This window comes from Panthera onca, chromosome F2, assembly GCF_046562875.1.
Source record: "Panthera onca isolate mPanOnc1 chromosome F2, mPanOnc1 haplotype 2, whole genome shotgun sequence".
Lineage (NCBI taxonomy): Eukaryota > Metazoa > Chordata > Mammalia > Carnivora > Felidae > Panthera > Panthera onca.
This window is the reverse complement of record NC_138356.1, coordinates 46,309,971-46,334,880: the sequence shown is the minus strand read 5'-3', so window position 1 is coordinate 46,334,880 and position 24,910 is coordinate 46,309,971. Positions and strand designations below refer to the sequence as shown.

General features: G+C 36.8%; 1 protein-coding gene across 13 annotated transcripts in view; it reads left to right on the top strand.

The window, feature by feature from the left end:
- Positions 1-24,910, top strand: part of RGS22 (regulator of G protein signaling 22) — a 176,503-nt gene that overhangs the window by 39,198 nt on the left and 112,395 nt on the right. For 12 of the 13 annotated variants that reach the window (XR_013553517.2, XR_013553516.2, XM_078441724.2 and 9 more), the window contains exons 5-9: positions 7,595-7,680; positions 8,317-8,485; positions 11,247-11,376; positions 13,618-14,227; positions 16,012-16,173. Coding sequence is in view for 11 of the 13 variants with exons in the window: in XM_078441724.2 (XP_078297850.2) it covers positions 7,595-7,680; positions 8,317-8,485; positions 11,247-11,376; positions 13,618-14,227; positions 16,012-16,173 (1,157 nt within the window). In the remaining 2 variants the exon portion in view is untranslated. The remainder of the gene's footprint in view (positions 1-7,594; positions 7,681-8,316; positions 8,486-11,246; positions 11,377-13,617; positions 14,228-16,011; positions 16,174-24,910) is intronic. The other variant, XM_078441728.2, reaches the window with a different exon arrangement.

Genomic DNA, 24,910 nt, shown 5'->3' with positions numbered 1-24,910 from the left:
TGGCTTAAATGGTTTTTAAACTGAAATATTACAATAAAATGAAGGAAAAAAATTTTTTTAATTTTTTAATGTTTATTTATTTTAGAGAGAGAGAGAAAGAGCACAAGCAGGTGAGGGGCAGAGAGAGGGAGACACAGAATCTGAAGCACACTCCAGATTCTGACACACTCCGAGCTGTCAGCACAGAGCCCGACGTGGGGCTTGAATCTACAAACTGTGAGAGCATACCTGAGCTGAAGTCAGAGGCTTAACTGACTGAGACACTCAGGTGCCCCAATCCAGGAAAAGTTTTATGTAAACTAAGCATGTGAGCCATCTTCTCAAGAAGTCAAAGACTCCAGAATCTTTAAAATAATCAAAAAACAAACCTGGATACCAAAATTAAAATGTGTCACATGTTAGAAAATGACATAAAGTTAAAAACCAATGATTTAGAAAAAAAACTTTGCAAGTATGAGGAAATGTATTTTATTTAATTTCTTAATTACCAATCTTATTCAAGAAAAAGACAAGTAATCTAATAGAATAACTGAAGTAATTCAACAAACTATTTATGAGAGGAATTAAAATGGAAAATGAGCAAATAAAAGGTGTTTAATCACACAGATTGTCAGAAATATGCAAATTATAAGTACAATCATACCATTTTTTAAGACGTTAAATTGGCCTACACTTTTTTTTTTAAGTTTATTTATTTTGAGGGAGAGAGAGAGAGCGTGTGTGCATGTACAAGGAAGGGGCAGAGAGTGGGGAGAGAGAGAATCTCAAGCAGGCTCTGTGCTCACAAATGGTGAGATCATGATCTGAGCTGAAATCAAGAGTCAGACACTTAACTGACTGAACCACCCAGGCCTTCCAGCCTACGCTTTTAAAAAATAATAACATCTAGTGTTTGTAGAATATTAATTGCTACAGTCTTTGGGAGTTAATCTGGCAAAATCATTTAAAATTAAAAGTACTATGACTTATGCTAGAAAAGCTGCGTAAGGATTTATCCCATAGAAGTAAATGTGTATTACAGGAGCTACAGTGCAGCATTGACTTAAGTAGTATAAACATACTATATATTTATCAATGGAAGAATTATGGACTATTATATGACTATTTCAAAGAATGTGTTTGAGCTGTTGTTCTCATGAGATAGATGCACATGTTGTACTGTTCAGTGAAAAAAGTTGTAAATGAAAGTATATAATATGATTCAATTTTTATATAAAATAAATCCTACATATGTGTTCCAAAAAACCTGTTGCATTTCGATGCACTAATAATAAAGTAGCAGAAAGAGAAATTAACAATCCCATTTACAATTGTACCAAAATAATAAAATACCTAAGAATATACCTAAGCAAAGAGGTGCAGGACCTATACTCTGAAAACTATAAAACATTGATGAAAGAAATTGAGGAAGATACAAATGGAAAGATGTTCCATGCCCATGGTATGGAAGAACCAATATTGTCAAAATGTCCATATTACTGGGGAACCTGGATGACTCTGTTAAATGTCTGACTTTGGCTCAGGTCATGATCTTGCCTTTCCCAAGTTCGAGCCCCATGTCAGGCTCTGTGCTGACAGCTCAGAACCTGGAGCCTATTGCAGATTCTGTGTCTCCCTCTCTCTGCCCCTCCCCTGCTAGAACTCTGTTTCTCTCTCTCTCTCTCTCTCTCTCTCTCTCAAAAATAAATAAACATTAATTTTTTTTAAATGTCCGTATTACCCAAAACAGTCTACAGATTTAATGCAATCCCTATGAGAATACTAACTACATTTTTTCACAGAACTAGAACAGATAATACAAAAATTTGTGTGGAACCACCAAAGACCCTGAATAGCCTAAGGAATCTTGAGAAAGAACAAAGCTGGAGGTATCACAATCCCAGATTTCAAGATATGCTTCAAAGCTGTAGTAACAAAACAGTATGGTACTGGCACAAACATAGACATATAGATCAATGGAATTGAATAGTGAACCCAGAAATAAACCAACCTTTGTACGGTCAGTTAATCTACAACAAAGGAGGCAAAGATGTACAATAGGGAAAAGACAGTCTCTTCAACAAATTGGGCTGGGAAAGCTGAACAGCAACATGCAAAATAATGAAACTAGAACACTTTCTTATACCATACACAAAAATAAACTTCACATGGATTAAAGAACTAAATGTCAACCCTGAAACCATAAGACTCCTAGACGAAAGCATAGGCAGTAGTTTCTTTGACATTAACCATGGAAACATTTTTCTAGGTATGTCACCTAAAGCAAGGAAAACAAAAGCAAAATTCAACTATTGGGATTACACCAAAATAAAAAACTTTTTGCACAGTGAGGGAAACCATCCACAAAACAAAAAGGCAACCTACTGAATGGGAGAAGATACCTGCAAATAGTACATCCAGTAAGAGGTCAATGTCCAAAATGTGTAAAGAACTTATACAGCTCAACACCAAATAAACAATCTGATTAAAAAAATGGGCAGAAGAGGTGTCTAGGTGGCTTAGTTGGTTAAGCATCCAACTTTAGCTCTGGTCATGATCTCATGGCTCTGGGCTCTGGGCTCTCTGCTGACACCTTGAAGCCTGGAGCCTGCTTCAGATTCTATGTCTCCCTCCCCCACTCACTCACGCTGTCTCTCTCTCAAAAATAAACAAACATTAAAAAAATTTCTTTTAGTGGGCAGAGGTTTCTGAAAAACAGTATGGAGTTTCCTCAGAAAGCTAAAAATGGAACTACCCTATGATTCAGTAATTGCACTACTAGGTATTTACCCAAAGGGCACAAAAGTACTGATTCAAAGGTATACATGCACCCTGATGTTTATCACAGCATTATCAATAATAGCCAAATTATGTAAACAGCCCAAATATCTATCAGCTGATGAATGGATACAGATGTGGTATATATGTACAATGGAATATAACTCAGCAATAAAAAAGAATGAAATCTTGCTATTTGCAATGATGTGGATGGTGCTAGAGAGTATTATGCTAAGTGATATAAGTCAGAGAAGGACAATACCATATGATTTCACTCATATATGGAATTTAAGAAACAAATGAATATAGCAGGGAAAGAAAAAAAGGAAACCAAGAAACAGATTTTAATTATAGAGAACACGCTTATGGTTACCAGAGGGGGTGTCAGGGGAGATTGGTTAAAGAGGTGATGGGGATTAAGGAGTGTGCTTGTTGTGATAAGCACTGGGTTTTGTACGTAAGTGTTGAATCACTAAATTCTACCCCCAAAACTAACATTACAGTGTATGTTAACTAACTGGAATTTTAATAAAAGCTTGAGAAACCTAAAATAAAAAATAGGCAGGGCACTTGAACATACATTTTTCCAAAGAAGACATGCAAATGGCCAACAGACATATGAAAATATGCTTTACGTCACTAATCATCACGGAAATGCAAATTAAAACTACAATGAGATATCACCTTACACCAGTCAGAATGGCTAAAATAAAGAAGACAAGAAATAGCAAGGGTTGGCAAGGATGTGGAGAAAAAGGAATCCTCATGCACTGTTGGTGGGAATGCAGATTGGGGCAGCCGCTGTGAAAACATTATGGAGGTTCCTTAAAAAATTAAAAATAGAATTACCATATAATCCAGGAAATCCACTACTACATATTTGCCCAAAGAAAATGAAAACACTAATTTGAAGAGATATATGAACCCTTATGTTTATTGCAGCATTATTACAGTAACCAAGATAGGGAAGCAGCCCAACTGTCCATCAATAGATAAATGGATAAAGAAGATGTGACCTATGTAGCTGAATATTACTCAGCCATAAAAAAAGAATGAGGTCTTTGAGATCCTGCCATTTGCAACAGTATGGATGGACCTAGAGGGTATAATGCTAAGTGAGATAAGAGAAAGACAGCTACCATATAGCTTCACTCATATGTGGAATTTAAGAAACAAAACAGACAACCACAAAGAGAGACAAAAAACCAGACTCTTAACTATAGAGAACAAACTGTTGGTTGCCAGAGGGGCAGGGGCAAGGGATGGGTGAAATAGGATTAAAAGTACACTTACTGTGATGAACAATGAATAACGTATAGAATTGTTGACTTAGTATAGTGTACACCTGAAACATATAACACAGCATGTTAATCATACTTTAGTTTTAAAAAATGGACATAGGATCTGAATAGACATTTCTCCAAAGAAGATGTACAGATGGCCAAAATGCATATGAAAAGATGTTCAACATTCATTATAAGAGAAATGCAGCCAACATTGGGAGATGGGTGTGGGGAAATTGATGTGAAATGGAGAGTGATTGCTAATGGGTATGAGGTTTTCTGGAAGGTGATGAAAATGTTCTAAATTTGATTGTGGTGATGGTGTGTGAATATACTAAAAACCATTGGATTATACATTTTAAATGGGTGGATGGTATGGAATGTGAATTCTGTCTCAAAGCTGTTATAAAGAAAAGGCAGTGTGCATGCACACACACACACACACACACACACACACACACACAAATCTCAACGAACTGTGTCTACACACCTATTAGAATGAGTAAAATATGCAATGCACATTGACAATACCAAGTGCCATTCAGGATGCAGAGCAACTGGGACTCTCACATTGTTGATGAGAATTCCATTTTGGAAAACAGTTTGGCAGTTTTTCTAAGTTAAACATATACCATCCTACCCATCTATCCTACCCTTGCATTTTACCAGAGAAATGAACAGTCTCTTCAGTTCACACAAAAATTGTATGTGAAGTCTGTAGTTCCCTTATTTATAATCACCAAAAACTATAAGAAAAACCCAAATTTCTTTTAAGTGGGGAGTAGATAAAGTGTGGTTCATCTCTACAGTGGAGTACTTCTCAGCTGAAGAGAAATGAAGAGGAAGGAACTAGTGATCCATCTAAGAACATGGGTCAATCTCAAATGATTATGCTAAATGAAGAGAGCTACAACTGTATCCCAGTTGTATGACACTTTGGAAAAGGTAAAACTGTTGAGAACCAATCTGTGGTTGCCAGGGCCTAGGGTTAGAGGGTGTCACTGAATGCAAAGTGACATGAGGAAGTTTGGAGGAAGTTGGAACAATTCTATATCTTCATTGTAGTCATGGTTATATGACTTAAATATTTGTCAAAACCTTACAGAACTGTTTACTAAAAAGGATGGATTTTACTGTATGTTTTTTTTTGTTTTTTTTTTTTTGTTTTAGTTTTAAGGATTAAATAGTTTTACCTTAGGTAAATCATTTTTGTGTTTTTTTGTAAGTATTCATTAAGGTGTCATGTTATGTCTAACAAGATTGTTCTGTATTTTTTGCCTTTATTAAAAATTTTTGTTCATGTTTATTTTTGAGAGAGAAAGAGAGAGAGAGAGAGCATGAGTGGGGGAAGGGCAGAGAGAGGGAGACACAGAATTTGAAGCAGGCTCCAGACTGAACTGTCAGCACAGAGCCTGATGCGGGGCTCGAACCCATGAATCACGAGATCATGACCTGAGCCAAAGTCGGATGCATAACCGACTGAGCCACCCAGGCACCCCTGTATTTTTTTTGCCTTTATACTTTTTTGTCTGTATACTTTCTACTTTATTTGTAAACACCTTGAAGGGACTTTTTGGCAGTTTGACTAAAAGACTTTTCTTCGATTTTGATTTTATCCCTTTTAAACTTTTCATTTCATTTTTAGATCAGATAGATGCAGAGATATTCAAAAGGGGATGGGTTGTCAGTGACCTGTTCATTAAGTAAATGTTAGGCAAATTGATTTTGTGTGACTGACCAGCTTTCACAAGCTTGTAGTATTCCTCAAGGGTGTGTGTTGATCTTTATATGTAGTCTGGTGCCTTTCTGTGGTACGTTGAATGCATTGCTAATGAAAATTCAAGAGTCCTGTATCGTTATCAGTGTGTAGCATATGTGGAGGCATATTTGGAGTTTTTCTAACTACAAGATCCAAATGGCCTTCAGATTTCACTCAAACAATAAGACTATCCACAAGGTGTTACTGTTCAGGTGCTGGCTGCTTCCAAAGTTTCTTCTATTTTTTCATTACCTGGAACATAGTTTTCGGTAAGGGCAAATGGGTGCTTTTGGCTGAACAGGAGGAAAGCATCGTTCCCTCAGTTTTCTGGTCTTGGGGAACCTAATGACTTCATGCCACATGCAAGCAGTGTTGAGCACCAGTGCACGCTCAAGAACATCAGCTCATCAGGGGTGCCTGGGTGGCTCAGTTGGTTGAGTGGCTGATTTCGGCTCAGGTCATGATCTCGTGGTTCACAAGTTCGAGCCCCGCGTCGGGCTCTGTGCTGACAGCTCAGAGCCTGGAGCCTGCTTCGGATTCTGTTTTCGTTTCTCTCTGCCCCTCCCCTGCTCACACTCTGCCTCTCTCTCTCTCAAGAATAAATATTAAAAAAAAAAAGAATGTCAGCTCATCTGATGTTGGCAGTACTACTATGTGAGCCTTTAGCCTCCTTGCTGGAGTTAGCAATGGTCTGTGTTGACTGTTATTAATATCCCAGCACACCTGTTGCTTTAGCAGATAATCAGTGGAAGTCACATAAACACAGACACCCTTGCCTCACTGAGATGTGCACCTTACTGGTTGTTTTCCTTATCTAGTAGCATTGGTTTAGTGTTCAAAGTACCGACCTTCTTTAGCATTCTGGAAAACAGTGAATATAAGACACAAGAGAATCAATAGTGAGTAAATATTTTAGGATGAGTAGCAACTTAGTAACTCTTCCCTTGAGTTTGTATGGCCCTCGCAACCTCAGAATAAAATCTAAACTCCTTACTGTCACTTCAAAGATGATTCACAGTGAGGCCTATGCCTGCTTCACCAGCTTGCTTCCCTCCATTCCTCAAATCTCACCCCGTGATCTAGTCATACTATGCTTCTCTTCGTTTCCTCTCCTGCCCACCCCTCTTCACCCCTTCACCAGGCTAATCATGCGTTAGGTGAAAGAGTGAGTGGCATCTTCTGTGGGAAAAGCCTTTGCTGGTTTTAGTGCCTATGTGCCCTCCCACAGAAACCTGAACCTATGGTAGTGCTCTGTTATTATTGTTTACTGAATTACCTGGAAACTCCTTCAAGGCAGGGCCTTAGCTTTCTTGCTAACCTTGGTATCTCCAGGAGAGTGGCTGCGGATGGTAAATATTTAACCAAAGTTCCTAAAGTTGGAAGCACAAGGGGACTGTAGTGACCATAGTGGCCTTATCAAGATTCTGGTTAACTATTTTCCTGTTTATGATTACTTTTAACCATTCTATGACTGCAAAAATACTGAAAGTGACTTTTTTTCCTCATACCTCCTTCTCTAATACATTACTTAACTTCTCTGAATTCAGTTTGTTAATCTGTAAAATGGGACTAATAGTTGATGCAGGATTGTTGAGAGAATTAAAGAAATACCAGAAGGCAAGCAATGGCTTCAGATATGTGATTGGAGGTTCTTTCTCTCTCTTGTGCAAAAAGAAGGTAGAAGCAGGGCTCCTAGAAGTAGCTGGAGGTCATTATTGCTCTATTGATTAGGCCTTCATTGTCCTGAAAGGTGACTTTCTTTGACTCGTTTTCTTTTTCACTTGTCCCCTCACAGTGTCTCAGTCGTGAACAAGGTATTAAGTGGATCAAAAAAGAAAGACTTCCAGCATTTCTGGAAAGTGATTGCTACTTTGAATACAGGTATTGTAGTCCCATCAACAAACACATTTTTTAATTGCCTGGATTTTTTTTCACCTAAAATCATTTTTCCTGTACTTTCTTAGTAAAATTGTATACCTTTAAACCCACTGCATTTGTATCCTACCTGCTATAGTATGCAAGTGATAGAGCATTTGTAAAAATCACTTAACTTTTCTAAAGAGATCCCATAGAAACAGTACCTAATAAATGTACTTCAGTTGTGCTTCCTTGATCATTATGTTTTTAAAATTATCTACTTGTGATAACGGTATTTATGTGCAAGCTGTTAAAAAACAAATACAAGTGTGTCATGAAAAAGAATGTCATAGTGGGCAAAGTTTTTCTTTTATGTTCTCTGGCTTTTAATGTGTAAGTACCTAAACATTCCTTAAATTTAAGTAAAATTTGACCTATATTTAGAACCACCATTTTAAAAATCCAAATAAAATAAATTATAGCAGAATAATCATTAATTAGTTCTGTGAATAAGCCATTAATTTTAGCAGATCCTAAGAGAATCATTGTGCAGAGTTAGGAGATTGGCTTGAATACATAAAATAAAATTCAGGTTTTTTTTTTTCCGAACTCTACCATATTTGAAACTTATTTCAAGTTTTTATGATTCCTAAAATGCAGATTAGCCAAATTGGTCTCACAAGTACGATGGAGCAGATCAGGCATGAACTTTACACTCGATGCAGACTTTTCCCCCTGGGTCCCGAAAAAACCACCCAGTCCACCACCACCTGTCACTGAAGAAGAAAATGCTATAATAATGAAAAAGTTCTACATTTCTCTTGGTGAGGTAAGAGTATGAGTATTTCTTCATGATTTGGCCCTTCAAGGAGACTTATCATTTTAGGGATAGGAATTTCATTTTTACCACTTGAACAGGGGAAGGGATTTCAAGTACTTCTAAAGCAGATTTAGCAAAACCTTTTGTGGATTTATGCTGACTCATTTGCTTTGCCTTCCTTCACCTGAAATGTAACTGGTATTATTATCCTCCTGTGTGCAGAGCAACAAATGCAAGATTGAAGAACATGCTCAGTGTCGCCCGGGAAGCAAGGAAGGGTAACTTGAATTATATCCATGGTTTCATTGTTCATTCCAAATTTTTCATTATTTGGAGTCTATAATTTTTGTAAAAATAATGATAAATTGGGTCTTCTCCTCCCTCTTGCCAAAATTATTCCTCATTAGCAAAATGCATTACTGTGTAACCATTATCAGATAAATTTGTCCTCCAGGAAGAAATGTTGGGTTGTATGAGTGCTTTTGAAGAGATCTAACCTAGAATCAAACGTCCTTTTGGAGAGTCACTTTGTAGTAAAATCTGCCGTTTGGTCTCTGGCCTCTAATTATCAGCTCATCTTTCTGGAAACACAGTTCCTACACATATTCTGTACAAAACCAGGAATTGCAAATATGTGGCCCATGTGTTCCTGTTCCCCTAGATTCCATTCATGACAGACATTGCTAATCAATCATGGCAATCTTCCTGCTGAGCCAGGACTTGGCTTCAAATTCTTTTCAACACAGCACCCTGGGCAAGCACTTCCAATTGATCAAAGATGTCACATGAGAGAACTGTTTGCCATCTCTGTTGGAAGAGACTTATCCTATCTTACTTGACCATTTTTTTTCATGTGTAGTTCTTATTTAATTCTGTAGTTTGGCATTTCTATCAGTAATATTTGGCAAAAAAAAAAGTTTGAGATTTTGCCAGTTGCATTATTTTCACTGACCAGTGCTAGGGATATACTAAAAGCATATTTTTCTTCTCTCTTGTACTTATTCTTAAGTATTTATTTTTTTTCTTTTATGTATTATAGAAATGTCAGGAGTGTCATAAAAATATGTTCTCATAGTACAGGTCAGTCAGTAAACATATAACTGGAAGAATCAATCTAGGGAAATCAGATCTAATTCCTTACATGTAAATTAAATCAAATGTGAGAGTAAAATTTAAGCTAGTTTATTTTTGCTATTTTCTGTGATGAAAAAAACTCATTTCTGTTGACTTGATTAGTACTTTATCTAAAATATTCTTAATAGCTTTTGAACTTTGAGGATTCAAAATTCCTTGGGCCCTTAAATCATTTCAATCATGACTACAAACAAAGATGAATCTTTACGATGACAATTCATCTTTATGGACAATTCAGCTTTATGATGATAATTCATCTTTGTGATCATTAATTTCTTTGGCTCTTCAGTTATACCATCTAAACACAAACAGTGGACTCATCTCTTTAAGAATATTAAGTGGACTAGTTACTGCTTTAATGTCTGACTGACTTCTTTCTCTCCTCATTTTTACTCCGCCATCTTTTTTTGTGCAGTTGAAATAGCAAGGACTCTTGTGTGTTGGTCTCTCTCAATTCCCTGACTGTTTCTTCATTATTTTGGGCTTCTCTGAGTGCGTAGGATAATGCTTAGAATACAGTAGTCACTCAGTAAATATATGTTAAATGCACATATAATTAATAATAAATGACCTGGTTTTAAAGGAAGGAAAAGAGGGAACAAAAGGAAATTAGAGTCTGTCAAAGCTTTTATCCACCCAGGAAACCTTACGTCTAAGAGAGGCAGTGACTTACTTCTCTTGCTTTTTGGTCTCCTTGTGTGGCCTGACTTGCCCTGCCAATTAGGGAACAATACCTGTTCCATTTGAGCCCTGCCTCTTTTGTGAGTATTCCTGAGGCTAAGTGCCAGCCAGCTCTGACTCAGTTGGACAAAGGAGAAATGAAAATAATGCTGGACACTCCCTTCTCTGCTTCTGTTGAACAATTTGGATTATTTTAGAAAAATATGAGGGCATTATTTAGTGAGAGGCAGGCAGAAGAATTTTCCCAGGAAAGCTGAGATGAGGGCTTCTCAGGATTGGGGTTCTGGAAGCTGAGGGTCAACTTGGGAATTACTCAGCTGGCTCGAGGTACACAAAAGCAAAGGAAAAATTGAAGGCTATGTCCAGAGGCAGCCGGAGTCAGGAATCGGTCTTTGGGATGCATACAATGCAAGCAAAGCTGTGAAAACTGAATCTATGGCAAAGCGGTAGTTGAGCCTGGAGAGGTTTTCAGTGCTCCTGAGAGTAAGTTTCTCATATTAGGGAGGCCTTGTAAAAAAACACTGAACCAGATCAGACAAAATTAGGGGTATGGAATAATTGTGAAGTTGTAAATGGGAGTAGCTGACAAAAGATGCAGCCAGGGACTGATGAGCCATGTGACTGCTCATGATACAGCTGGATGGCATGAACCTATAATGAAGCCAGGAAGTAGGGTTGCATGCCTCTGGTGGAACAGTAGAGAAGAATTTGATGGATATTGGGCTCATTTTTTCTTTTGGCCATCTACTATGCAAATAATCTGAATTGAGATTCCTTCCCATTATTCTCAGATAATGAATTTTTCTGTGGACAGTATTCTTTTCTTTGATGGCATAAATTTTCCTTTCATATTGTACTGTGCAAATTTAATATTACCCTAATGATGTGTCAAGGTTTGTGATTGGAAGAATACTGCCGATCTTAACATTAAACAAAGGTGCTCCTTTTCTCCTAGGCCACCTATACTCAAACGGAAGATTGGTTTACACTGGCAAAACAGAGTCTGCAAACAGTATCAACGTTTTCATTACCATCTTGTGTACTCCACAGCAAAACTGAACCACCGGTTGTTTCATCTGTTTCTGGTAAGCAGACAGGACAAGAATGATTTCAGAACTCTTTTTTTTTTTAAGTTTATTTATTTATTTTGAGAGTGAGAGCTTGAGTGAAGGGGGGGCAGAGAGAAAGGGAGAAAATCCCAAGCAGGCTCTGCACTGTCAATGCAGAGCCTGACTCGGGGCTCCATCTCATGAACTGGGAGGTCATCGCCTGAGCTGAAATCAAGAGTCAGCTACTTAACCGATTGAGCCACCCAGGCCCCCCTCAGAACTCCTCTTTAAATCTTTTTTCATTGTTCTAATCTTACAATATCATACTTAGTGGTTGGAGAGAAAAATTATCTCCGTCCCCATCCCCCCCTGCCCCACTTCACTTTCTATTGGTTTTTTAGAGGCAAGTTGGCATAGTAGAAACAGGATGGGTTAGATGGGTTAAAACTTACTAACTGTGTGACTTTTTAAAATTATTCCACTTCTGAGAGTCTTTTCTCATCTGTAAGATCAGAATAATGACACATACTAAATGTGTAGAAAAAGCCCAGCCTAGTGCCTGGTACTTCATAGGCAGTCAGTAAGTGTTTGTTTTGTCTTTATTTCCTATGATAGTTTATAAATTATTATTATTAAGCCTTTGAAATTAAGGGGTGCAAACTTTCTTTCCTCTTGAAAGTATATAATCATTCATACAACTTGAATTTTCCTTCTGTTTTTAAGTTCAGACTGTTTTTCTCCTTGAAAAGCAGATATATTTCTACTGTGGGGAACTTTTGTGGATGATACCAACTTTTCAGAAATGTAGATGGAAACTTCCAGAAATGGGAGTCGTTAACATGATATTGCTAGAGAAAAAAAAAATCTAGCAACATGATTCAGGAGAGGAACTTAGCAATTCTCTAACAGTTGTTACCTAATTCTTTGGAAAAGTGTAAGTAAGCAGCCTTTGGGGGACAGTAAATCTGGATTCTCTAGAATTGAACCTAAATCTAGAAAGAGGAAAAGAATATCATTAATTTGAAAATAGGTGAATTTATAGATTTCTTGCTGTTTCCCCCAAAGAGTAAAGTAGAAAATTGGAGAGCAAAGGTAGAGGAGATGGTGAACAGGAAGAGAAAGGGTAGCAGGAAGGTGATGAACAGAAATGCTAACCTTGCTCTTTTCCTCTACAGCTGGGTTGAGTGTATACCCAGATCCTTTCGTAGGCTTACAAAAGTCTAATTTCTCAAGATTGTGGAAACTTAGTATCTTAATTTTCAATAAAAATTATAATGAAACATTTCTAGTTCGCTGAGATTTGAAAACTATGCCTGAGAAAATGCCCATGGAGGTGGGACACAGATGACAATAGAGTTTTCCTGATCCATGGCATTTCAAGGGGTAGATTTGTCATGGGAAATAAAGCACTGACATCAGATCTTTCTCTGATTTCTAAAGAAGGAGAAAATAATTAAAGACTATACTTGAGAAAAAGTATAAAACAATCCATTTGTATTTGTAATCTCTCGTAAGTACTTTATGTCATTTTGTAATTTTGATGGTAGGTTAAAAGTATGATAGTAATTGAATCTTTCTGAGAAAATAGTGAATTTTAAAAAAAATGTTTATTTATTTTGAGAGAGAGAGAAAGTGCACACAAGCGGGAAAAGGCAGAGAGCGGGGGAGAGAAGGAATCCCAAGTGGGCTCCACGCTTAGCAGGGCTTGATCCCATGACTGCGAGACCATGACCTGAGCTGATATCATGAGTCAGATGCTCAACTGACTAAACCACCCAGGTGCCCCCAAAATAGTGAATTTTAAAAAATTACTGATATGACTCTGGTTCTGATCTGCTCATTGACTGTTTCATCATTAATGGTAGCTAGTTTTATTTTACCATGCAGCATGAAATATTGGAATACATACAGTTATTTAATGCACATATTCTAGTGTTTAATAGATTTGGCCTTTATATATTAACATTCTATATCAGCCTAAACTATTACATTTTAAAAGTGCATAATGTCTTTTTGAAGATCTCTGTATTAGTGATATCAAATATTTAGTTCATCTGCTACCAGTGTCCCTTTTTATGTCCAGGGAAGACATAACCAATCCTTTGGGCAGGTTTTTCTCTTCTGGTACCAAATGTGGCTTTAGAACTCCCCTTTAAGCGCACAAAGTCTCTACCTGTGACAGGCCCATTTACCATGCTGGCTCTACAACATCTAGTTAATAATAAAAACATATTTGTATTCATATCTGATCTAATAGCCCTTTATGATTTAATACAGAAAGTTTTATCTTTGATGATGGAATTCACCCGAGGACAAAACGGGACTCATCTGAATCCACTAGATTAATTTCTCATTTCAAAGAAGAAGATGGGTCTGTATGTCTACAAGACACTCCTTCTCAAGCGCTTCTGAGAATATACCTTGAAAAGCAACAGGATGCTGATGATGGCCTTATATTGCATTTCTCAACATGTGAAGAATTTTTAAGATCTTACGTAGCCTTTATTTTGAGAGTAGCAATTCATCACATTTTTGAAGAGCCACTTAGAGAAAGCCCAGATTTTATAAATTTCAACAAGGTAACAGAAGTGGTGATTGAGGAGGGTTTTGAGCCTATTCCTGGCAGGAATGTTGTGTCAAGTGAAACATTTCAAACCTATGTCAAGTCAAAAGACATGCTAGAACAAGCAAGTTTAAAAAGTGAGAGCACTGGACAAGAGAGCAGGGCCGATTGGTGTATTTCTCACAAAGTTTATGATATTGGCAATAGAAAAGAGTTTGAAAGATTTAAGAAATTTATAAAAGGTACACTAGGAGAGAGATATTGGTTGTTATGGATGGATATTGAGAGGTTAAAAGTTCTTAAGAACGCTGGAAGACATCAAAGGTAAGTCAATTTTTTACTTTTCAGTTTTTTTAAAAAAATTATGGAATATTAGTTTGGGTCATTTAAGCACAGACAGAAAGCCTGAAATAAATATAAAAATGTAATTTATGCTTTCAGAGGAATTAATATTAACATTTATTTTATTATAATAATATTGATTTCACTATTTCTGTGATTTCATAATTATCAGATACAAATAGTGGCAATTGTTTGGGTTTGCATAATGTTTCTTCTCATAGATTCTAAACTTGCTTTCAAATCAATCATTCTTATTTATTTATTTATTTATTTATTTATGAATATTTATTTTGAGAGAGAAAGAGCATGCACGTGCCTGTGCATGCACATGAGCAGGGGAGGGGCAGAAAGAGGGGGAGAGAGAAACCCAAGCAGGCTTCGGACTGTCAGCGCAGACCCCAGGGATGCAAGGCTTGATCTCATGAACCATGAGATCATGACCTGAGCCAAAATCAAAAGTCAGATGTTCAACTGACTGACTCACTCAAGCGCCCCATTCTATTTTATTTTTATAATATTCTCATGATTTATTTTTACAGAAAAAATAATTTTTTAGTATATAACCACACTGGCTTAAGATACCTTTTATAAAAGGCACCTGAAGCCATTGTAAGAGACTACTGATCCTAACAACCTGCTCTGTTAACATATCCCATGATCTTTTGTTGGATGCTACTTAAGACATTCATATCTGAGTAAGATATCTCCTAGGTATCATACTAGATATCCTCTAGAGAACCTCTTAGATGTCTGATGGGTCCCGGTCCTTGTTTTGCTGTCCCATATATTTTAGATTATGTAAGTCTTAAGAACCTTAAGAGGACCCTGCTTTAAGAAAGTTTTTATCCTGTCTGTGTTCTCCTTTTTGCTTTGAAGCAGATCAACTACAGTAGATTGCAATTCTCAGTAAGGGTTTGAGTACATACTAGTGACTGGGTTATTCCAGTTATTTCAATGGCATTCAGATCATAGAGCTCATTGTTGTACATGCTTATAAGATCAGGGGTTACCAAATGGTTGGTTATGAAGCCATGACCTGATCGATTATGGAGTGGAAAGCCACTACTGCTTTTCAAGACATATTGGGGAAGTTATATGCAAGCAACCTACATAAATTCTTCAGGATTTACTGTATTAGTTCCTATTGTTGCTGTATCAGATTGCCATAAATTTAATGGCTTTTAAAGCAATGAAAATGTATTCTGTTACAGTTCAGAGATAAGAAGTCTAAAATGGGTAGGCAGGGCTCCATTCCTCCTGGAGGCTCTAGGGGAGAGTCCATTTCCTTGCTTTTTCTAGCTTCCAGAGGTCACCTATTTTCCTTAGTTCATGGCCTTTCCTCCATCTTCAAAGCCAGCAACATAGCATCTTCTCTTTGGCCTCTGCTACTATCCTCACATCTTTTCTCTGTGACTGACTCTCCTGTCTCCCTCTTAGAAGGACCCTTGTGATTACATTAGGGCCACCGGATAATCTGGGATAATCTTCTCAAAATCCTAAACACATCTGCAGAATCCCTTTGACCATGTAATGTAACATTCAGAGGTTCTGGGGTTTAGGACATGGATACCTTTGGAAGGCCATTGTTCAACCTACTAAAAATATCTTTCTTATTCTCATTATTTTAAGAAATATTTTTATCTCCACATTGGTACTCCTGTAATTCAGTGTTGGTTTTGAGATAGTTCATTACTTGTGTGAAACATTTTAGAAGTGAAAACATTTGGTTTGTTGAATATCGTGGCAATTTGTATTTCTCGTTTTAGACATCTTGAAAAGATGAAAAAATGCTATTTAGTGAGCAGTGGAGATTGCTACCTTTCTGCAGAAATATTATCAAAACTTAAACTGCTAGATGCATCTCAGTGGAATGAAGAACATTTAAGAAATATTCAGATTGAGGTTGTAAAACCCTTACTTCTCTATTGGTAAGAAAAATAATATGAAACAAACTTACTTGCTTTTACTTTTCCTAGGCTAATTACAAGTTATACTTTTTTGTCTTACTGGTTTATAATTTATGGAGATTTAAAATGACAAGATATCATATTTTTCACCTTCCTTAAAGTACTCACCCTTTAGATAATTCAGTGTTTGGGGTGTTTAAAATCCATAATAAGACTGGACAGTATTTAAGCTTCATTTTAACTTTGTGAGCACACTACCCCTGACTTTTTTATGGTCAGTATCTCATCAAATTGTGTGTGTGTGTGTGTGTGTGTGTGTGTGTGTGTGTGTGTGTACATCTTGAAAAAGTTATAGATTTATTCTGAGCACTTACTATAGGCCAAGTGCTGTACTAAGGACACGAGGATAAAATATAGACAAATCTAGTGATTACAATCTAGTAAAAGGAACATACATGGGAAATGAGTATAGTAAAAGAAAGTGTGGTGATCACACAGGATACAGAGGAGAGGTAATGTTTTACTTGGAACTTTAAGGACTCTAAGTAGGGAACAGAGAGGGGACATAGTGGAGAAGATGTGTGCCATTTGAGGGTCATTGAGCTGCTTTGCGGCTGTAATGGATATGATTATGTTACTTTTCTGCTTGAGATCTTTTCCCACAGCTTTCAGTGCAGAGTTCAAATGCCTTAAATTAGCAAATAAGGTTATCATAATTTGTCCCTCACACACTTTTCTGGCATCATCTCCTATCTAGGTATTCCAGATTACATATATGCTTTGTACTTTTCCATATATAGATAGAATGTTGTCTTTCTTTCTTTCTTTCTTTCTTTCTTTCTTTCTTTCTTTCTTTCTTTCAAAACTTAAATATGTCTACTCTCACCACTGTTATTTAACACAGTACTAGAAGTCCTAGCCTCAGCAATCAGACAACAAGATGAGGTTTTAAAAAGATATCTAAGTCAGCAAGAAAGACATTGTTTGCAGATGACATGATACTCTATGTAGAAAACTTGAAAGACTATACCAAAAAAACTGCTAGAATGGATATACAAATTCAGTAAATTCACAGGATATAAGATCAAGGTATATAAATCTGTTGCCTACCTGTACACCGATAATGAAGCAGCAGAAAAAGAAGTCAAGGAATTTATCTCATTTATAATCACACCAAAAACAATAAGATACCTAGGAATGAACCTAACCATAGAGGTAAAAGATCTGTACTCTGAAAAGTATAAAACTCTGATGAAAGAAATTGAAGATGACACAAAGAACTGGAAAGACATTCCATGCTAAATTTGGATTGGAAGAACAAATATTGTTAAAATGTCTATACTACCCAATGTCTATACTACCCAAAGCAATCGACACATTTAATGCAATCCCTGTCAAAATACTACCACCATTTTTCATAGAGCTACAACAAATAATCCCAAAATTTGTATGGAACCACCAAAGACCAAGGTTGCCAAAGCAACCTTGAAAAACAAAAGCTGGAGGCATCAATTACCAGACTTTAAGTTATATTGCAAAGCTATAGTGATCAACAGTATGATACTGGCATAAAAGTAGACACATAGATCAACAGAACAGAATGGAAAACCCAGAAATGAACCCACAACTATATGGTCAGTTAATCTTCAGCAAAGCAGGGAAGAATATTCAATGAAAAAAAGACAAGTCTCTACTATAAATGGTGTTGGGAAAACTGGACAGCAACATGCAAAAGAATGAAACTGGACCATTTTCTTACACTATACACAAAAATAAATTCAAAATGGATGAAAGGCCTAAATGTGAGACAATAAATCATAAAAATCCTAAAGGAGAACATAGGCAGGGACCTCTTTGACATCAGCTATAGCAACTTCCTTCTAAATATGTCTCCTGAGACAAGAGAAACACAAACAAAAATAAATGATTGGAACTTCATAAAAATAAAAAGCATATGCACAGCAAAAGAAACAAAAAAAGTAAGAGGCAGCCTACAGAATGAGAGAAGATATTTACAAATGACATATCTGATAAAGGGTTCATATCCAAAAAATATATAAAGACCTTATAAAACTCAACACCCCAAAAATGAATAATCCAATAAAAAATGGGCAAAAGACATGAATAGACATTTTTCCAAAGAAGACATACAGATGGCCAAGAGACACATGAAAAAAATGCTTAACGCCACTCATCATCAGAGAAATGCAAATCAAAACTACAATGAAATATTACCTCACACCTGTCGGAATGGCTAAAATAGAAAATGCAAGAAACAGCAAGTATTGACAAAGATCTGGAGAAAAAGGAATCTTTTTCCACTGTTGATGAGATTGCAAACTGGTGCAGCCACTCTGGAAAACAGTATGGAGGTTCCTCAAAAAATTTAAAAATACAACTACCCTAGGATCCAGCAATTGCACTACTAAGTATTTACCCAAAGGATATAAAAGTACTAGTTCTAAGGGATCCGTGCACCCCAATGTTTATTGCAGCACCATCTACAATAGCCAAATTATGGAAATGGCCCAAGTGTCCATCAACTGATGAATGGATAAAGAAGAGGTGGTATAGATATACAATGGAATATTACTCATCCATAAAAAAGAATGAAATCTTGTCCTCTGCAGTGACACGGATGGTGCTTGGGAATATTATGCTAAGTGAAATAAGTCAGAGAAAGACAAATACTTGATGATTTCACTCCTATGTGGCATTTAGGAAACAAAACAAACAAGCAAAGGTGAAAAAACTAGAGGGAGGCAAACCATGAAACAGACTCTTAACCATACAGAACAAACGGACGATTACCAGAGGGGAAGTGGGGGTGGGGGGAGATGGGTGAAATAGGTGATAGAGAGTAAGGGAGTGCACTTGTAATGGACACCGGTGCTGTGTGGAAGTGCTGAATTACTATATTGTACACCTGAAACAAACGTTAAACTGTATGTTAACTACCTGGAATTTAAATAAAAACTTAAAAAGAAAGCTAAATAAATAATTAATTAATTAATAAAAAAACATATTTAAGGCATACAGAAAGGTATAAATTATAGTGGGTGCCTATGTACACACCATCCAACTTAATAAAATATTACTATACAGTAGAAATGTTTTTTTAATTTAACTTTTTATTTTGAAATCATTATATATTCATATGCGGTTGTAAGAAGTAATAGAGAGGATTCTGTGTAGCTTTTACCCAGTTTCCCCTAATGGTAACATTTTGCATAACTTAATCCAATATCACAACGAGGAAATTGACATCATTAATATAATTCACCGGTCTTTTTCATATTTTACCAGTTACACATGCACTTATTTGTGTGTTTGTGTATAGTTAGTTCTATTCAATTTTATCACATTAGAGATTCATGAATTTGCCACCAGTCAAGACACAGAACAGTTACCACAAACTTCCCTTGTACTGCCCTCTACAACTATGCCCACCTCCTTCTCTTCCCATCCCTAACTCCTGGAAACCACCAATGTATTATTTAATGAAATAATGCAATTTGTAATCTTTGGGGTTACCTTTTTTCATTCAACATGATTCCCTTGAGATCCATCCAAGTGGCTGTGTGTGTCAATAATTTTTTTTTTTGCATTGTTAAGTAGCACTCTGTTGTATGGATGTTACACATCCATTTACCCACTGAAGGTCACTAGGGATGTTTCCACTCTTTCACTGTTACTAATCAAGTTGCTATGAGCCTTTATGTACAGGATTCTGAATGAACATAAATCTTCATTTCTCTGGGATAAATGTCTTAAGAGTGAGATTACCGGGTCACATGGTAAGTCTATTTTTAGTTTTAAAAGAAACTGCCAAACTATTTTCCAGAGTTGGTGTACCATTTTTACATTCCCACCAGCAATGTAAAAAGGATCCAGTTTCTGTGCATCCTTGCCATTGTTTGGTGTTGTCACAATTTTCTATTTTTAACAGAAAATTCTAATATGTGCACATTCTAATAGGTGCACAGTGATATCTTGTTGTGTTTTTACTTTGCCATTCTCTAATGATAAATGATGCTGAACATCTTTTCAAGTGCTTGTTTGCCATTTGCATATCCTCTTCAGTAAAATATCTGTTCATGTCTTTTGTCTATTTGCTAATTGTTTTCTTATTGTTGAGTTTTAAAGTTATTTTTATATTGTAGATACTAACCATTAGACATGTAGTTTGCAAATATTTTCTCCCAGCCTTTAGCTTGTCTTTTCAGAGACAAGCTTTCCAAAGACTTCTTCAAAGAGCCTTTGAGAGCTTCCTGGTTGGTGAACACATGGAGATTTGGGGAGAGTGGTATGCTTAGAAGGCATGGAAGCTCTATACTCCTTACCACACACCTTATTGTATACATCTTTTCTATCTGACTGTTCTTGAGTTATATCCTTGTATTAAAAAAATCTAGACTAAGCAAAATAGTAAAAATTATATAGATAATGAGAACCAGAATTCTCATCGATGTGGAAGAGAGTTACAAATAGAAGAGAACAGAGTGAACCCTGTGGTGATGGACTGGAATTGGAGGTACAAATGGAAAATGCAATTTTCACAAACTCAAGTTACCATACTCATTTATGAAGACCATAATTAACTGAAGAAAAAAACAGGACAAACCAAGCAACAGATGCTCATGAAGACAAGTAAGGAAAGACCTTGCAGGAGAAATTCTGAAGTTCATCACATGTGGGATTGTCCCTGGGAGGGTGACCTATGGGGGACAGTCTCTATCAAGGGCTTCAGGTAAGTTTCAGTCCAAACATTTCATCAGGGTAGAGGCAAAGAGGTCTTGGGCCACGTTTATTCAACCAACACAATGTTCCTATGTAAAATGTTGCTGCCTGCACCTACTATTCAGAATAAATATAACTATCTGAAAGAAAAAAAAAGAGGGGGGGTCTTTCACAGAGCAAAATTTTAAAATTTTGATGAGGTCTAATTTTTCAGCTCCTCCTTTTATGGATTATGCTTTGGTTTCAAACTGAAGAATTCTTTGCCTAGTTCTAGATCCTAAAGACTTTCTTTTATGTTGTTTTCTAAAACCTTTCTAATTTTATGTATTACATTTAAGTCTATGCTCCACTTAGAGTTAATTTGTGTATAAGGTGTTAGGTTTAGGTCAAGTTTTGGTTGCTTTGGTTTTTGTTTTTTGAGAGATTTTTGCTTTTACTTACGGATATCCAGTTGTGCACCTTCACTTATTGAAAAGGCTATCCTTCCTCTTTCCTTCTTTTCTATGTTCTACATTAACATATAGGCAAGTCAAGTTGTAGAGCTTCATGTAACCACCATGGCAATCAAGATGCAAACACTTCTTTTTTTTAAATTTTTTTTTCACACTTATTCATTTTTGAGAGACAGAGAGAGACAGAGCACAGGCTGGGGAGGGGCAGAGAGAAAGGGAGACACAGAATCTGAAGCAGGCTCCAGGCTCTGAGCTGTCGGCACAGAGCCTGATGCGGGGCTGAAACTCACGAGCTGTGAGATCATGACCTGAGCCAAAGTCAGACGCCTAACCGACTGAGCCACCCAGGCCCCCCGAGATGCAAACACTTCTGTCACCCTCCAAACTCTCACACCAACCTTGTTACACTCCTTCTCCACTCCTGACCCCTGGCAACCATTGGTCTGTTACTTGTCACCACTTTTGTCATTTTGAGAATGTCACATAAATGAAATCATACAGTATGCAACCTGTGACTGACCTCTGTTGACAGCAAAATGCCATTGAAGCATAATGCATTCAAATTGTTGCATGTATCATAGCTTATTTTTTTAAATATAGCTTTCCAGTTCATTATTGGTAAATAGCAATGTGATTCAATTTTGTGTGTACTCAGTATTCGAGAGGGCTAGAGCCCTCACATGGACCTGCTTTGCTTTTCCAGCTGTTTTGGTGCTCTTCCATTCTCAGGTCTGTCAGCCACTTCTTCTACCTTCGTGCCAACACCATGCATGTCTTGTGGCTGACAGTAGTCTGTCCTACCTACTTGCATCTTGGTGTTTGTGGGGATACCTTGTCACATTAACATTCTGTTATAAATGTTGTGCATGAGTTTTCAGTTTTGCTATCTAGTTGTCCTGTTTGTATGGAGGGATTCTGAGAGGTAGAAAAATGAATTGGGCCACATTGCCATTTTCCCAGAATCCTCTTATCTTTTTCTTGATCTAGCTAACTCATGTGTATTGTTTAAATTTCAAACTAAACCATAAACCATTTGATGAATATTATGAAGCAAATACTTAGGTAACCGTTACGTGGGCTGTAAAATAAAACATTGCCAAGATCACTGAAGATCCCTTATTGATTACAATATCCTCACTCCTCCTCGGAGGCAACCACTATCCTGACTTTTGTGATTGTCACCCTCTTTCTTTTCTTTCTAGTTTTAGCAATAATGTATGCAAATAAATCCCTAAATGTATACTTTTGTCTGCCTGTTCCACAACTTTATGTAAATGGAATCATGTTGTATGCATTCTTTTGTGTCTTCTATCAACATTAGATGGGAGATTTGTCTGTAATTAAGAATTTTAGGGGCGGGGCGCCTGGGTGGCGCAGTCGGTTAAGCGTCCGACTTCGGCCAGGTCACGATCTCGCGGTCCGTGAGTTCGAGCCCCGCGTCAGGCTCTGGACTGATGGCTCGGAGCCTGGAGCCTGTTTCCGATTCTGTGTCTCCCTCTCTCTCTGCCCCTCCCCAGTTCATGCTCTGTCTCTCTCTGTCCCAAAAATAAATAAAAAACGTTGAAAAAAAAAATTAAAAAAAAAAAAGAATTTTAGGGGCTCCTGGGTGGCTCAGTCGTTTGGGCGTCCGACTTCAGCTCAGGTCATGATCTCGCGGTCCGTGAGTTCAAGCCCCGTGTCAGGCTCTGTGCTGACAGCTCAGAGCCTGGAGCCTGTTTTGGATTCTGTGTCTCCCTCTCTCTTTGACCCTCCCCCATTCATGCTCTGTCTCTCTCTGTCTCAAAAATAAATAAACGTTAAAAAAATTAAAAAAAAAAGAATTTTAATAATTTTCATTGTATATTGGTATTTCTTTAACATTTCGGTTGTTTCCTACTTTTCACAAAGCAATGCTGAAATGTGTATTCTTGTACACATAGCCATTTTTCTACAGCAGCTGTGCCCATTTATTCTTTCACTGACAGAATATGAAAGTACCCATTGCTATAAATCCATGGTACCATTTAGTATTGTCAGACTTTAAAATTTTTGCCTATGTCTTGGTGTGTCATTGGTGTCCTGTGGTTGTAACTGGCATTTCCTCGAGTGCTAGTGAGGCTGATAACCTTTTCAGTGCTTGTTAGTCATTTGGATTTCAATTGTCGTGATTTGCTTTTTTATCTCATTTGCCCATTTTTCTATTGGGAGATATACACACGCTTATGCACACACACACACATAAACATCTATACATACATACGCACACATCATATTGGATACAGTTCCCTTGATGTTTGATAGTATTATGTGACAGATGCCTTCTCCCACCTTCTAGAGATTGAGAATTAAGATGTGTGCAATCAGTGTAAATGAGAACTCATATGATGGAAGCATGAAAAATAATACAACACCAGTTTAGGATTGACTGTGACACTTATTCCACAATATTTGGTTAATTTACATAGTGGCTAATAAAAATTAATTCTATGAATGGAATAAGAATGGAATATTAAAAATGGTAGGGGCAGCAGAGACTTACACAGTCCATATGAATATAATGATGGAAATCAGAAAATTGAAACACCTAGATTTCCCAGTTAGTACATGTATGCTTTATTGGATAAGGATCTTGTAGATATTCCCACTTATTGGTTGATATGAGAATAAGAGGTAATTTTGGATATTTCCAAGTGTGCAAGTAAGGGTTCTGAAATACAGTTAGGATGCCCACTCAGATTTATACAGTATGCTTTCTGAATTTAAACGAATTTGAACTTTGGATTCTCTTCCACTCCCAACCTGTGTTCACATCAGGGGAATATCTACTTTCTTTCTATTTTAGAGGGAAGCAATTTTATACCAAGGCCTGAAATATGGAGTGGGAATTAGTCTTTGGGCTGTGGCATCAGGGGGGAAAACCTGGTCCAAGTAGCAATTAGCATCAGGCCTGACAGCTGGAGTTAACCCTCTAGCCAATAAAGAGCCCACAGACTAAATACCAGGATATCCATCCAATTAAGTATGGCCTTGACATTGTGCCAAACATTCTTTTTCCTGGGTTTCTGGAAGTAGTGTTAGTCTGTCATTTATATAAATTGTTGTTAAACTAATTCTTACCTTCAGATTTAAGGCTTGAAAATAGATCATATGAATCACAATTCACTTTAGTAGTACAGGTAAACATTTAAAAACGTTTATATATTTTAAAATGTGAATTTCATCTACTAGTTTTTATTTGGTGTAGATAAATACTAAACTGCCTTAAAATGATCACAGGTGCATTTTATGTTCATTTTACTAGAAACTATTTTTAAAAATGTATTTAAAAATAAATTAGTTTTTTAAAAAAATTCCTTCATCAAATAGATATGAGACTTCTTTTTCTGATCAAGCAGACAGTAATTTGAATGTAATTTTATTATTTTTTCCTAATGTATATTGCCTCTTTATATGAGTGAGTGTGATTTCAGGCAGCTGGTATATCACAGAGAAGTATATTTTTAAGGCCAGGCATCAGAAACAGAAGTGGAAATTTTTAGAAAAAGGGTTTGGTAAGACTGATAATTGTGAGCACTGGTATTATAGAT